General features: G+C 45.3%; 1 protein-coding gene across 1 annotated transcript; it reads right to left on the minus strand.

The window, feature by feature from the left end:
- Positions 1-542: 542 nt before the first annotated feature.
- Positions 543-12684, minus strand: LOC149285136 (transcription factor Atoh8-like). Its single transcript, XM_089495814.1, has 3 exons — positions 12106-12684; positions 1278-1469; positions 543-650 (listed from the first exon to the last, which is right to left on the minus strand). The coding sequence occupies exons 1-3, from the start codon at positions 12682-12684 to the stop codon at positions 543-545; spliced, it is 879 nt and encodes a 292-aa protein (XP_089351940.1).
- Between the last annotated feature and the right edge of the window lie 3483 nt (positions 12685-16167).

Consider the following 16167-nt stretch of genomic DNA (forward strand, 5'->3'; position numbering starts at 1 on the left):
GCTCCGTTTGTGTCGGTCAACATCAAGAAAAATGGGCAGACTGGATCGGTAAATTGGTTCTTTTCTGCCATCAATCTCTATGCTTTTATGTTTCAGTGCGCCTAGGATTGCCTTCCATTTATTAATTATAATACTGGACCTCCATGTAATGCTACTTGACCCCGTGCAGCGTGCATATGTCAAGCAGTCTCCTGGCCTCCTCTCCATCTCCCAGGTGCTACTAACCCTAGGCTCACCCCTGACACACATAATACCATGCACAGACATCCACGCACGCTTAACCATATACTAACACACACTCGTGCTAACACCATACACTAACACACACAATCTAACACCATACACTAAACACCATATATTCACATACACTTAAATACACACACTGAATCTAACACTATACATAAACACACATACACACATATTGACTCTGACGCTACAATACACACACACACACACACACACACACACACTACTCCCTCTCCATCTCATGGAGACCTGCCACTCCGCTGCCTGTCTTCAACCTCTGGGTCACGTAACACGTGTTACGTCACCCATTGGGCACCAGCTTCACCCTCTCCTTGGAGCCATACACGGGGGCCTGGGTTCCCAATGGCGGCCCTGGCCCGACCTTCCTCTTTGTCTTTCAAACCCTGGGCATCAGGAAGTGATTTCTGACTGTCCACTTATTAGCTAGCATGTTCCCACTCATAAGACAGGGTAGACTTGGCTTTGGTGCCACCATTTTGGGGGTGGCAGAGGCTATAGGCCCCACAAATCCCTTACTATTTGGTTTGTTAAGTGTCCCCCACTACAATCCATGCATTGCTGTACACAGTGGGCATACCCAGGGAAGGCTAACTAGCGTATCGCTCTTCTAGGGGAATGGCTTAAGATAGGGTGCAAGGCTAGTCATGTGTAGGGACAGGGTTAGCCCGAAAAAATTCTTTTAGCGAGAAGGAACTGGACATGGAGCAGAAGAAAAGGGCCATGGAGTAGAGGGCACATGGGCGAGGCGTGAGCATAATCACACACCGCTCCTCTGCCCAGAGAAAGAAGAAACTCACCGGGAGACCCAGGGAAGCGGGAACTCCGCGTCAAACCCAGAGTTCCCATGTATGATGTTGGGTCTTGTTACACCCCAATCCTCACCCACCCCATCTTTTTGCATGGAGTGTGAGACGTAATCTCTGTGTCCGGGCACGCGTGGAATGTAAACCTGGTTCCGTATGTAAGTAGATAAGATACAATTCACGAGTATATCACTGCGGTTCACCTACCTTCCTCTTCTTGGACCTTCCTTCGGACTGTAGCGTCCTCGTGCATTGCTCTACACACTCGGAGAAACTCAAGTTGCTGTGATCTGCGCTGTAATCGAGGTCAGCCAGCCGGGCTAAGGAGAGGATGTAGTTACAAGCTATTCTCAGAATGGCCAGTTTAGACAGCTTCTGTCCGTAGGAGTAACACGGGACCTGCAAGACAAGACGCAAACCGAATTAGAGGGCCGACAAACCCGTCTGCTATTTAACATCCAATAACTGGAGCTCAGGGGGCCACATCGTTCACACGACAAAGAGATTTCATTCTCAGGCGCCAAATAAAAAAAGTAGTTATTACGTTTGGTTAATTGTAATGCCCATGACATAAAAAGATACACAATATACACATTTAAATAGGGGGTTTGGCACAATCGTCATTATTTAACACAAGATAAAAACCTTATCTATCATTGCTAAAAAGCACAATTTTCCTTTAATATTATTATTATAATTTTTGCTTTATATAGCGGCATCATATTCTGTAGCGCTGTACAATGGGTAGGCAGGACATAACAAGTAGTATATAACATAACAATGACCACCTTTCCTGCTAAATAACATTGTGTCGATCGAGAAATAATAGCGTCATCCCCCCACCTCCTCTGCCAGAAGTCTAGTCCATGCATCCACAACCCTTTCTATAAAACTATTCCAGCTGTTTCACTTTTAACTGTGTCGCCCTAGTTTCATCCTTAGACCATTCCTTGAACGAGAAGGACGAGGGGATAACGTATGGGGGTGCAGAGCGGTTTCTTTCAGCTTTTTAATGGACACAGATAGCTGACAGAGAATTAAAGGTTGGGTGGTGAGAATTAACTATTAAATACTGTAGGAATTATGGGATTTTTGTAGGTTTTCTGGCAAGAAAAACCAAGAATTCTTACAGATAGGAGAGGAATAATTATTATTATGTATTGTTTTACGTAGCGCCATCATATTCCATAGCGCTGTACAATTTGAACAACAGGTGAGGACATGGGTGCCAAAAGTGGGTGCCACTGATTTGGGGGATCCTCTAAGGGGGTCTTATTCAGCTTACTGGGACACAAACGTTATTCCTACCAAACCTGACCGACAGATCCAACCCTGTATGAAAGCACACAGACTCCATCTGTTCATCTATTAAGACGCATTTCCATCAGATGGTAAATGCCTCCTTCTTGGCCGTCGGCTCCTAGACTCGGCGGCTCCCAGGTCTTCTGTCGGGGAGAAATGCTTTATTTTCAACACATTATGTGATGGATCGCTTCCCAGACATGGGAGCTATATGGAATATCCCTCGCTTTAAAGACAAGCTCACATTTATGGGACACGAAGACGTCCATCAATCACAGGCTCCTCTGGAGAACTTCCTAAAACTCTAGCGCGGTCATGGCCAAAGTATAAAGCGAGGCTTTCATATTGAATGGGGGGCATCGGCACGTACAGCGCAAGCCGTGGTAAGAAAACTAACCAATTTGGTAAAGATTCTACCTTTAATGGATGTTTTTTTTTCTTAACTTTTTAAACCCCCCTTCCCCTTAGATAGCGCAGGATAAGAGACCCCGCAACTCGATTGCAAGCTCTCTGTACCTTCTGTCCCAAGTGTTTAAATACGTCATTGATGGATAGCTCTAGCGGCACTATATTAATAAATAGTAACCAACATATATTGAATTATACTTTTATTATTAATGTTTATTCGCACAAGGCTTCTGTATACCCTTCAAATAAACTACGTTTGTAATAGATTAGGGGCAAAATTTAATTTGATTGTCTTGATTATTTTATTTATTATTTTTAATATTTATTTAAGTGCTAACATATTCCGTGACGACCCGCTTTGGAGTGTACAATCATAAAAGAATTAAGTTATGCATTTTGGACACTAGATCTATAGTAAAAGCACTATATATATATATATATATATATATATATATATAAATAATAAATATATAGTGGACACTAGATCTATAGTAAAAACATTATAAATATATATATATATATATATAAAAATATATATAAATATATATATTTAATATCCCTGGAAACATTACTTTATAGGTAGTTAGTAGAGACCAAAAAAAACCCCCAACGAGCTACATCTGTTTTTAAAAGCTGAGAAAAAAGTATTTGTAGGGTCGCTCTGGGGGTCTCTGACATTGCGCTGACTCGACTTTGTTCCATAATAAGCTGCTGAATTTCCCTATCTTCTAATTCTTTGGGTTTATTTTTGTTCTGGGAGTTAAAGTATTTTAAAGTCCCACCGGAGAAGAAGTCTTGGCTTGGACTAGATACGTTAACTGTCTCCTCATTTCAACGGCATGACACGCCAAAAAAAGTTTCCAGAAGGTTCGTATAAATGTCCCTTTTTTTTTTTGAATAATTCCGGCTTCCTTACGTCATTGACATCTTAAAACTATTTTTACTCGTTATTATAAATAGAAAGATTTTATGATGATTTTTTTTTTTGCAGCGCAGACCACAAATAAACCCCCAGGAGCAACATTGAAACTTGTTAAACCGTGTAACCTATTCACCTTCCCCGGCTTCCATTAAACCCCTCCATGTGCTGTCTGGAGTCAAACCTCATCTGTCTTCATTGTTACCAAAAAGTAAAAAAAAATTAAGGAATCAGAAAATAAAAGATTTATATCGTCAAAAAGTGGAAGGAAAAAAATGTCCCTCTTTAAGGAAGGAAATTCTCTTTTGTACCCAAATTCTTCTGTCTGTCGTCACTGATACCCCGGAAGCCCCTCTCAGAAAGGTTGCTCGATGTATATGTATCATATTGTCATACATGTTACAGGGATAGGTGTATAAACTCCGTAAAATGTGCCTCTAAAATAAATTGAGCAAATAAATGAAAGCCAACAGTCAGAGAGGGGGGCAATAATCCTTAGGTCAAGACGTTTATTCCATTCTACTTTATTAAAGGGACTCAGTGGGCAGATTAGTTGGGCCGTGGAGGAGGAGGACAGCTGCTGCTGCAGGGCTGCCTCTTCTGTACCAGCTATTACTTCCTTGTGGAAGAATGCACATTAAAGTACTCACAGGGGGTTACAGTTAACATGCATCGTTTATAATGGGGGTGTCAGGGACGTTGGACTGTCCCTTTAATCTGTAAATTATGTTAAAGTGCAGCTAAACATTAAAATTAACATTAGATGGTTATTTGAACAATTCCCTTAGAAGTTTGAGGAAGCAGCTTGCACTTTGGAAGTTTCAGGCTGCTTCCCCAGGGTGAGTAGTGTCAAGAGCGAGTCGGTCACCGACAGTCACTCAGTGCTCCTGCAGTCAGAGGCTCCAGTTGGACAGAGATCGATAGGTGGGATCTTAATTAGGTCCCCTGTATAGGTTTGGTGTGGAAACAGGCATCTCTCCTTGTAGGTGCCGAGAGGGAGAGAGAGGGGAGCTCCTGGTATGTTGTATAGCACCATCATATTCCATAGCGCTGTAAGTTCCTGTCTCAGCTGATTGGCTGAGGCTTGGCCTGGCGGCATCTCTGTGCTTCTACAGCGCAGAGAGGTATATTTCACAGGATAAACCTTGTTTTCTGAAAATTCCCATACAAACCAAAAATAACAGTCTCCTACTGGAGAAACCAGTATAATTTTACGCATCTAATGGTCCTTTAAGCGGCCGAATTTTACTAGGACCAGACACGGGCAGGCTAAGAAGGACTTGGCTTTACAGACTAGGAATGCACTCAGTGCTCTATGGTACCGGAGACATAAAAGATGGTTAAATACCAAGAGGAAGGCTCATGCAAAATATCCTGTCCGGCCAACATTCTTTAGAACTGCCTTTGAACGGCTTTATCTTGGAAACGAGCTGAGGTATTATCCTTATTCCTAAATAATTAAATCCCTCCTGCTGTCTCACCGACCCTCTTCAAACCGATTTCTGGAACACACACACACGATCAAAATTTCATTATACAGATGGCCGAGCTGTTACTAACCACGTCTCCTACAACGCAAGCTGACCTTTTACATGCGACTGAGGCTGAATATTTCATTATTTTCTTCTGTATTGAACAATTTTGAAATATATATGCTTTGTAGACTCTATCATTGTAGACTTGTTTTTTTTTTTTTTTATAAATAGCCTAAATTTATTTTCCAGCCAAAAGTCTTAACTCATGCCTCCCAAGTGAACCTATACAGGAGGGACAGTCCCTCCTATGTACCCAAATCCCTCCGCCCTTCTTTCCTCCCGAGATGTCCCTCTTTTCTAGGAGCTCAGGATGTTTGCCACACACCAAGCCATGCCTAACCACAAACTACCCTACTCTTTAATGTTAGAAGGTACGATGAATGCTTCTGATCAATGAGAAAGATACGACGGGGTCGGCAGCATGTTAGGGGCAAAGGTAGACAATCACAGACGAGCCATTGGGCTTCCTCAGCTGGGCAGCTCTTCTTTCTAAACTAAAAAGCTACTTTAATATCGGCCAGGAGATAATAAAGACATTTCAATGAAAATAGGCAGCAGGATACGTAGAGGGAGTCAGCAGTGCGGCTTGTTATGGTCGTGGGTATGGAAGGTGTTGTTATTACGAAGGCTGTAAAGGATCCTCGGCCAGACGGGTGGCAAAGATCAGTAGATGGAGGTGACCTTTCAACAACGAAGCGTGATCGAAAAATCAAAGCAAGCTAATACGAGTGATGTGCAAAACACCAAATAGTAGACATTGGAGGAGTGGAAATGGTGGTTTCTTTAGATCTTACTGGTTTTGACCAACAAACTAAAGGTCCAGAGCAGGAGTCTTCAAAAAGAAGCTTGTAGGCCACAGTTGGTTCTCCGGCCAGCGATTGACTTATGTGTTTTTTCTGACAATACTAACCGTCGACTATTAAAGAATAAATGAATAAATCTCTAAAATGCCACTTTTTTGTTACCTTTTCGTGGTAGTTCTCCACAGCATTTACAGACGTTTCTGCATCTACACGGAATATCATGTTTTGGAATCTGGAAAATGTCTAGCCAAGCAAGTTTCAAAATATAGTTATTAAGCTACCGCGCTGCTCAACTCATTCATTTTGTGGCATCAAATGATGAATGAATTATAAAATATTCCTAATTTTATAAAATGGACAAGCGCAGCATGCCGTTACCGAAGAGAGATAAGGTGAATGCTGGCCAAAAATGTATCGTTTCTATAGCGATTCGTCATTTTCTGGCCAGCAGCAGGGACTCTATAACTCGTGATTTTCCGAGGCTATCTGTTTTTATATGTATCCTGTTTTCAACAAACAGAATGTTCCTGCTCTTAAGGCGACATGATGAAGGACAACTGGTGAGGTGCTCTTCTCCTGATTTTTTTGGGGGGGTTTGAACTATCTTACATCCTAAGTTTTATGTTTCTGGAGCAGGAAATCATCTTATGACGCATTCGAGTGAATCGTCTGCAAAGTGCAGACCTTGATTTATGGAATAACAAAGCCTGGCTCCAGATTCCCAAGTACAGAGAGACACTTTGTAACTTCACAGTCCCCAGCAATGCATGATTTGTGCTTTTATCCGGTACAAAGCAAAGCATCCAGTTACAGTCGGAAGGCTGGAACCGCTTCTAGAAGCTTGAGGTTAGATGTCGTTTGGAGCGGTGGCCACTTATTAAAGTTGGCAAACTGCACTGGGAATTCCTTTCCATTCAGTAAAAAAAAAAAGCCTTCATTCTTTCGCTCGTCATTAAATATTGGTGCCGTACATTTTGTTCTATTGTATAAAGGGGGGGGGGGGCATTAACTGAACTTTGGAACTGGATAATCTTTAAGCGCAAAATACTATCGGCCATAAAGAGAGGATCTATAGAAAATTCCCAGAATTCTATAGAAAAGAATAAACTGCTTTTGTTAGCCGAAAAAGTTGGATCCTCCTGTCTCCCCCCCCACTTACCAGTACTTCTGAGTCCCCGGTATGCAGCTGGGGCAGCGTGTAGATGTGCGGCACCGGTGCGGGGAACTCTGATCTCTGTCGCGTAGACAACTACACGCAGCCCCGGCTACATGACAGAGGACTTAAGTACCGGTAAGTTTGGAGGGGGGGAGGGGGAGTGTTAAAGGGGGGGGGGCATTTCTGGAGGCAGAGTGCTCTGTGAAATGCCTTTTAACCCCCTTAATGCCACTCTGCCTCCAGAAATGCCTTTTTAACCCTCTATACGCCACTCTGCCTCCTGAATGCCTTAAACCTCTCTATATGCCACTCTTCCCCATAATATGCCTTTTAACCCTCTAAATGCCAGAGTGGCATATAGGGGTATAAGGCATTTCTGGAGGCAGAGTGGCACATAGGGGGTCAAAAGGCATTTCATGGGGCACAGTGGCATATAGAGGGCTAAAAGGCATTTCTGGGGCAGATGTGCATAACTGGGGGGATGGTTGGAAAATAGAAGGAAATAAAACCAAAATATTTTTCTCAATCATAGCTTTTATTAAAAAAAATAGTTTCGATGAATTAACATTTACTGGTAAAACTTTTTTCCTATAGGGTCGTCTTATATTCAGGCTTTTTCTTTTTTTTCTTAAATTAATATTCAGATTTGGGGGGTCATCTTATAATCAGGGTTGTCTTATAATCGAGCAAATACAATATCTTGTAGGGGGGGTAGGAAGATATTGTGGGTGCGGTGGGGTGGAACATCAGGGGTTAAATAACATTATAGGGTCATTTGTCTCTGCCCCTGTGTCAATAATGTTAACTTCTTGAGAACTTTGTTCTGTAGGCTCTTTGTCTAAGCAACATATAACAATTATGTTTAACCCCCTCCCTCCCATTGGGTGATATATGTAAAAGGTAATAATATTTAGCAATATATAAATATATATATAGCATATTTCTTAAAGTTGGAATTACTTTCCCAGCACGCATGGCCCCAAAGTTAGGCGGGGGGGACTTTACGATTACAGATGCAGAAAACATTTGTTGCGTTTTGTCAACAGGTATTGAATGTCTCTTAATTGTCGCCGTGCCCTTTGAAGCAGGGATGTCGAACGTGTGACCTTAGGGGCAGTTGAGGTCTCCTTGCTCCTTAACTCTGGACCTCTGTCCACTTTTATTTCGAATGGAATGTGGCCCACCAACGGTTCTACACATAAATCTTCTTCAGCTTCTCTGAAACAGCCTTCATTACATTAAAATATGATGATAGATAGATAGATAGATAGATAGATAGATAGATAGATAGATAGATAGATACATGTTTAGGTTGGGATCATCAGATCATCACAACACTCTCCACCCGTGGAACATGCCATCTGAACCCCTTTTGCGCATGCACACTGGCTAATTTGGGGGTTATGTCTGCACAGTTGCCACCCATTCCTCGCATCTGGGACAATAGTCAGGACTCTACCAGCCGATTCGGACCTATTGGTAGGGATGTCTTCAGCTTGTTTCGCAACCAGATCTTTAGCTAACGGCATCCAGAAATATCACTACACGGACACTAATGATTAGCAACTAACGGTGTTTCTTCACAAATTAAATAATAATTAGAATTACTTATTATTATAATAATAATTATAATACATATGACATTGTTTTTCTGCTTTCATGGCAATGCATAACTATCAACTGTCCTAGGTTTGGCAGGACTTCCTAAACAGGAGCATACACTCTGCTGTCCATGGTTACTCCTCCATGTGTATTGTTCACGTGCGAGTATCCAATGCAGTCCACGAGTATTATACATCTCTGATCTCTGTGCATGCGCTGCTAGTCTACAGGGTTGCCTGAATGACAAGCGGAATGTGAGCTCAGGGGACAAGTCCACTCCAAGCCAAAGTCAGCCCCCCCCCCCCCCCCCCCCGCCGCCGCTCCCATCTGCCAGTGGCTTGAAAGAGTCGTCAGGAATGGCACGGCCCCTCCATCCCAACAGGACTGCTGACCTTCTTAACGAGCTCGGTGTAATATCACAAGCAGATAAACCCATAACGTAACTTAATACAGCTTAAAGACTTTCCCAGCAGGCCGTGGGATGCCCAGAAGAACCGCATCCACTCATGGTGGCCCCAGCTGGACGGCACTCATTTAGGATAAATGTGACAGATCATCGTGTTGGGATAGTTTGCGTTTATCACGTGTGCGGCACGCGGGAACGTCTTCCAGGTTCTGACCTCTGTCTGGTTATACGCTGGGCACCTATGGGTCAGGAGGTGATGGTCGTGAACCCCCACTGACGTTCTGCGCGCCCCCGTTTCTAATGCAAGGAACTTTCTCAACGAGCCGACCCCGAGAATATTTAAAGGGGCCGTACAGCCGTCGTGTGCCCTTTAATGCATACGATAGCCAAGTGCCACCTTATAGCGTAACTACTTTGTATCCATATGCCTAGAGGAGCCCAGAAGAAACCTATCTGCATCTGGCGTCTTGCACCCCCCCACAGGCGCTTTACCCCCCATGAGTGAGAATCCCATGGGGTGTAATGAGAACCCCAGCGCGCATGCACAGAAAGCATTCCCATTTATTTTAATAGGTGTGCTTTCCTGCCAGTGATTGGCTCTTCTTAGCGGCCACAATGTATGGGAATCGCTGACAGAGGTGTGCGTGCATGAGTGTGTGTGTGCGTGTATGTGTGCGTGCATGTGTGCGTGCACAAGTGTTTGCATATATGTGTGTATGAGTGTGTGCGTGTACGAGTGTGTGCGTGTATGAGTGTGTGCGTGTATGGGTGTGTGCGTGTATGGGTGTGTGCGTGTATGAGTGCGTGTATAAGTGTTTGCATGTATGTGTGTGAGGGGGGTACATTGCAAATCTGTTTTTTTGGCCTTTTAGCAGTTATGTCTTGTTTATTAGTGGTGATTATTGATCACGTTACTATCTATTATAAGTACTTTAATGAGCATTCCGTGTTGTGAGGCTGTGGGACTGTCCAAATACAACACAAGATGTTTGTTGGCATCACTTCCCTAAATTCACTATTCATTACGAAGGGCTATCCCTAACAAACGCCTGCAGCGAGACGGCCTGAGCTGGCCCTGTATAATGCATGAGTCAATTGGTAAGGAGACTGAAGAAACCCCACTGATTTAACTATACTTTATACAGGGCCAGCCTAGCTCTTCATGCAGAGGGTCACTGGGGATGGCCCTTCATAATGTATAGGTATAAACAGACCATCTATTGCAGTCACCACATTATAAAGCCAACTGGTTGGTATTAATAACGGTCCTTACAGAAAGTGACTTGTCTTTGGGTAAAGATATTCTGTATTGTCACCAGTGTTCAAGCAGGTATTTCAACTATAAAATACCAGAAAAGCACCGCATTAGCATTAAAGAGTCAGTTCCAGACTGTGGGACTCAGCAATCAGTTACATTAGAATAACGAAGCTTGGGGTAAAAACCCTACGACGTTGGGGCAAACCCTTAAATTCCCGAGGTATACCAAAGCTTCCCATATAACACACGCATAATATATATATATATATATATATCTATATACCCAAACTTATATTATTCTAGAGGATCTTACCAAATACCACCGCGGGGCATCTTTAACCCCGCTCAGTCGCTCAGTAATGGGTTAGAAATAAGCATTGGGGTGACAACAGAAAATCAGACACTTTTTCTAGAAAGACGTTGGCCCCCGAAATGACTGCGTTTCCATCTGCTTTTGAACGTAAAACAGTACATTTGGCATAGTATTCCCTAAATAAATTCCACTAACAAACAAACTGACGGCCAGCGCAGCAGCCATGAATAACAAATAAACAATAAAATACGTCCCGCCGGGATGAGCCGCCGCTCGACAACCGCTGGCAAAGACAAATGCAATTCTTCTACGTGTGTCCTAGTGCCCTGCGGCAGCTAAACGGTTAACACAGCCTTATAGAATGTAGAATGTTGGATGCTCCCGGGACACACCCCCAACATTCCAAATGGCCCCAGAGGGACAGCTTTTGTTTTAGGGGGTGTGGTTAGAGGGTGCGTAGGGGGCGTGGCTTTACAATGCTTTCTTATATGACTTTGTGACCTCTCTGCGTTTAGAAGAAGAATGTTTTTTATTCACTTTGTTTCGTTTATAAACGTATTTCCTGCTGTTTCTTTACACATTATCGGGGCTTTTAGGGCAGTAGAACCCTGAGATACCCTCATACCCAGCAAACATTCTGAGCTCTTGCAAAAGCGGAGCATCAGGGGACGAAAGAGGGACTGTCCATGATAAAGAGGGGCAGCTGGGGGGTATGGTGTAGGAATACTTATTGTATGACATGCTGAGTGCAGGGCTTGTGTGTGTGTGTGAATGTTAGTGTGTGTGAGTGTTGGTGTGTGTTAGTGTGAGGGTGTGTGTTAGTGTGTGTGAGTGTTAATGTGCGAGTGTTACCATGTGTTAGTGTGAGTGTGTGTGTTAATGTGTGAGTGTCAGTATGTGTTAGTGTAAGTGTGTGTGTGAGTGTTAGTATGTGTTAATGTGTGAGTGTTAGTGTGTGTTAATGTGTACGTGAGTGTGAGTGTGTTTTAATGTGTGAGTGTTAATGTGTCAGTGTGTGTGAGTGTAAGTGTGATTATGTGTTAATGTGTGTTGAGGAGTGTGAGTGTGTGTGTGTGAGTTAGTGTATGAGTGAGTGTTAATGTGTGGGTGTGTGTTAATGTGTGTGTGAGTGTTAGTGTGTGTTAATGTGTACGTGAGTGTGAGTGTGTTTTAATGTGTGAGTGTTAATGTGTGAGTGCAAGTGTGATTATGTGTTAATGTGTGAGTGTGTGTTGAGGAGTGTGAGTGTGTGTAATGTGTGTGTGTTTGTGAGTGTTAGTAAGTGTGTGTTAATGTGTGAGTGTTAATGTGTGAGTGTGAGTGGGGGTTATACCTGTTTCCTGAGAGCCTCGAATGCAGCGCTGATGGTGTGCACCCGGGTCCTCTCCCTGGCATTGGCGAGCAGTCTCCGGGTCTGCTGGATGGCTTTGATCTCGGTAGAGACGCCCGCCGTCTCCCCCAGCCGGCTCCTGGGCGACGCACACGGGTCCGGGCTCGCGTTGTACGGAACTTGCGAGACGGCCAAGTACGAGGCGTCCGGGGGTCTCTGACAAACCACGAGCCGGGGCTGCGCCTCCAGCCCCTCCGCACCCCCCACTTTCACCAAACCCCTCTTAGTCTGCGAGCTGCCCCGGCCGGCTGTCACAAACGCCCCATTCCTCAAGTCCAAAGCGCCGGGGCTCGCACCGCTCCCCGCGTCCATGATCTGCGCACCGGGCGCGACCCCCGCCGGTCTCTCCTGCGCTGCACCCACTACCTCTTCGTCCACACTCGTCTCCACCTGGAAAGCCTTCAGTCCATTGGCGTGCTTGCCGGGCTCCCTGCTCTTCCTCTTCAGCCTCCTGGCCCCGTTCACCTCCTTGATGCAGTGGCTTTTCCATTGCCTCTCCGGTAGGATGTGCAGGTTTTTCATGGCTGCTGTAACGATCGCCGTGCCTGCCGTGTGTGGCGATCGGCGGCGGGGATCTAGTGCCCCTCCGGCAGCCTGGCTGTCATTGGATGTCCCCGCCGCATTGGCAGCGTTCTCGCCGCCTGCACACGGAGCTCCATCTGTGTTTGTTTAGCCTTCGCTCACACAGAAGCCCCTGTTAGTGAGATGAGTGAGCGAGCGCCGCGCACAGCCAGAGAGTGAGTGAACCCCCCCAGCCTGCAGCGCTACAGATGAGCCCCCTTTAAAGAAACAGGAAGCCCCCCTCCCCTCTCCCCAAAACAGCTGGACTGCCAGTGCCCTTTGTTCTTTTCTCTTTTGGAAGAATCTGTTTCCTTTAAAACATCATTTCTTGAGAAAAAAAAATCCCCTTAGTATCAGCGTGCCTGGCTTATTAACCCACGGCTCGCCGGTGGCGGACAGCAGATTGTAAGCCTGCCAGCCAAGGCTTTGTCTCAGTTCTAGTTTCGCCAGGTTCTTTAAATGTACAGACTGTAAGAAAAAGAATAAAACATAATAATAATAATACTAATACCAAATAAGGGCGCTGGACGATCCAAAGACGCAATGTTTTTATGGTATCTGCCAAATAATAATAATAATAATAATAATGTTGCAGTCTTTTTATTTATTTATTTGTATTTAAGTATTTATGACTCAGCATTCTTTCTACAAAAGTTTTTTTGTTAATGGCTTAAACATAGAAATATTGGGGGTTCCGTCCCTTGAGATGCGCGCTAGGACCGTTTATTTAACCTCTTAAGGACCGAGGACGTAGGGGATACGTCACCAAAGTACTGCTCCTGAAGGGGTTAAATATCTGAAAGCTCTTTACACATTGGGCTTTTCATTAAAATACCAGTTTTGGCAGAGTGTTCTAAAAGTGATAGGATCACCATGGCAACCACCATAGCTTCACAGATGTCCTTCAGGAGTTGGGTTTCACACTGCTCTTTTAGTCCTCCCCAGAAGCCAATGGTATGACCCCCCCCCCCCATGTGCTCTCCGCTAGCGCCATCACTCAGGATGCCAGGTGGGCCGGAGAGGTTCCTACAGACACAGCCCCGTCCAAAGTGTTCAACGGGGATTCTCCTTAAAGTGTGACAGAATGGGCCGTTTGTGTGATGTCACCGAGGTTACTTTAAGAAACGTAGGTATTTGACAGCAGACGGCTTTAAAGGTCTCATCCCCTCCCCCCGCTTCCTCCTACTGCAGAAGAGCCAAAGCTCAAATTTAAAATAATTTGATAAAAAGTCAGGAATGTATATAAAATGTATATGGGGAGCCGGTGACATATACTGAAATATATAATGAGATCTGTTGGAGTCCAGTTCTGCATATCATTCCTCCTCCACTACCGGCTCCGACTGAAGGAGGCGCTATACCGAAATACACTGGCTAGATTAGCTCTGAAAGAGTAGTATACTCTGATCCAGGCCAAGAGCGCCGGTCCGAGGTAATAGCCCCAGTGACTCGGTTCCCTGGTGCACTGCGGCTCAGCGGGCCGGTTGGGGGGATCAGAGATCTCTCTCTTGGCATCTGGCCGGTTGCGCACAGAGTTGGAGCACCAGCATATGATGTCATATCCTAGTGCCCGGCAGAAGGTGTAGCCACTGCAGGGGTGAGGGGTCGCCGGGGCACTTCTCTGGGCCGGCGCAAATGCATCCCTCCTAGTCTTGGGCTGGTTGGGGAGATCTTTTGATATCTCTGACCTGTTCTGGGAGCTGTAATAATCAGTGGCGCCCCCACCTGGCCACCTTGTGATGTTCTGCAGAAAAGTGCTGAAGGTGACTCTTTCGGCAAGTTGGTTGGGTGGTAACCCATCTGACTCCGCCCCTCCTGTGTCTAGCCACACCCCACAGCACTGGCGTCCCAATTTGGACACCTATAATGGGGGGCTGTGCCAATGCATTATTAGCAATAGCCCCTCACAGCTTGGCCCACAAACTATTGAAATGAATGAGAGTTCCGCTTTGTGATGACTGGTTGCTGGGACACGGAGATTTCGGAGGTGTTTCACTGATTGGGTGAGTATGAGTTGAGATGAGTTGAGTATGTGAGAATGAGTACAGAGATGGAGAAACTATGTTTTACAATGAAAGCACTAAACTGCGTAACCTGTAACTGCTTTGCGTTATTTAGCGGCTCCTGCTGCGCGTTCCATGAGGATCGCCGCTGGATGGAATAGGAAATGGTTGGAGGTCGGGTCTGGTGAGGACTCTACGGGAACATCTTCCTTGTCCTTGGGAAAGGTTCCTATTCATTCCTCTGCGGATATCCACGCTAACCAAAGGTGTGCCTTATGCCTTTTACCACCAGGGGAGCTCTACTTAGCAGTGAGGGCAATTGTTTGGATCTAAAGAAAGACGAGACGTTGGTCTTCTTTTCCATCGCACATCACATACCTGGGAACTGACGCTGAGAAATATTAACATTTTAATAGCCCATCGTGAAGATGTAGTGACTCACCATATGTGTCACCCAAATGGCTCTGATACCGGTCATCATGGAAACCTTGACTTGTCATTATTTGAAGATACACTTAATTGAGTCACCTGCATTCAAGCAGGGATATAACCAGAGCCGGCCTTAAGTGTTCTGGCGCCCTGTGTGGACTATTCCTCTGGTGGCCCCTTCTCACTATTCCCTCGCCACTTCTCACTATCCCCCCGCCCCTTCTCACTACCCCCCCTCTACCCCTTCCCACTACCCCCCTCTGCCTCATCTCACTACCTCCCCGCCTCTGCCCCTTCTCACTATCCTCCCCCCTCTGCCCCTTCTCACTATCCCCCCGCCCCTTCTCACTATCTGCCCCCCGCCCCTTCTAACTATCTTCTCCCTACTTCTGATTATCCTCACTTACCTCGTTGCCGGTGTTACCTCGTTGCCGGCATCCGTCTTCCCGCTCTGCCGCGGTGCCGGCATTTCATGTTGAGGCCTACTTCAACATGAAATGCCGGCACCGCGACGGAGTCACGGAGAGTGAGGGGCGCCGAGCGGTTGCTGAAAACTTCACGAGCAACCGCTCGGCGCCCCTGCCCGGGACTTAAAATAAAGCATCTTTTTTTGTTTGTTTCAACTTTATTTAACATGAAAGATGTTAAATAAAGTTTAAAAAAACCCACAATGTTTTAATTTAAGTCCCAGGCAGGCGCCCCTGCTGCCATGGCGCCCTGTGCGGCCGCACAGGTCGCACACCCCTTAGGCCGGCCCTGGATATAACATAGTGATGACAATTGGGAGTTTTATATTTGACCATAGTAGTATAGCAGCTCCAGACTTTGTGACCCTGAGAATCTGCTCCTTAACCCCAAGACCCTGAGATTGAGGCAAAAACCATGAGACTCAGGGGCAAACCCTGAAAGTTCTCCGGTATGCACATAAGCCCCCTGTATTAAAGCATGTATGGAAGCCCACCCTGGGAAGTTCCCGTGAAGCATGATAAAGACTCCAAATGGACCCTGTATG

The sequence above is a fragment of the Sceloporus occidentalis genome, unplaced genomic scaffold, assembly GCF_023333645.1.
Source record: "Sceloporus occidentalis isolate IW3139 unplaced genomic scaffold, rSceOcc1.0.p SCAF_84, whole genome shotgun sequence".
NCBI lineage: Eukaryota > Metazoa > Chordata > Lepidosauria > Squamata > Phrynosomatidae > Sceloporus > Sceloporus occidentalis.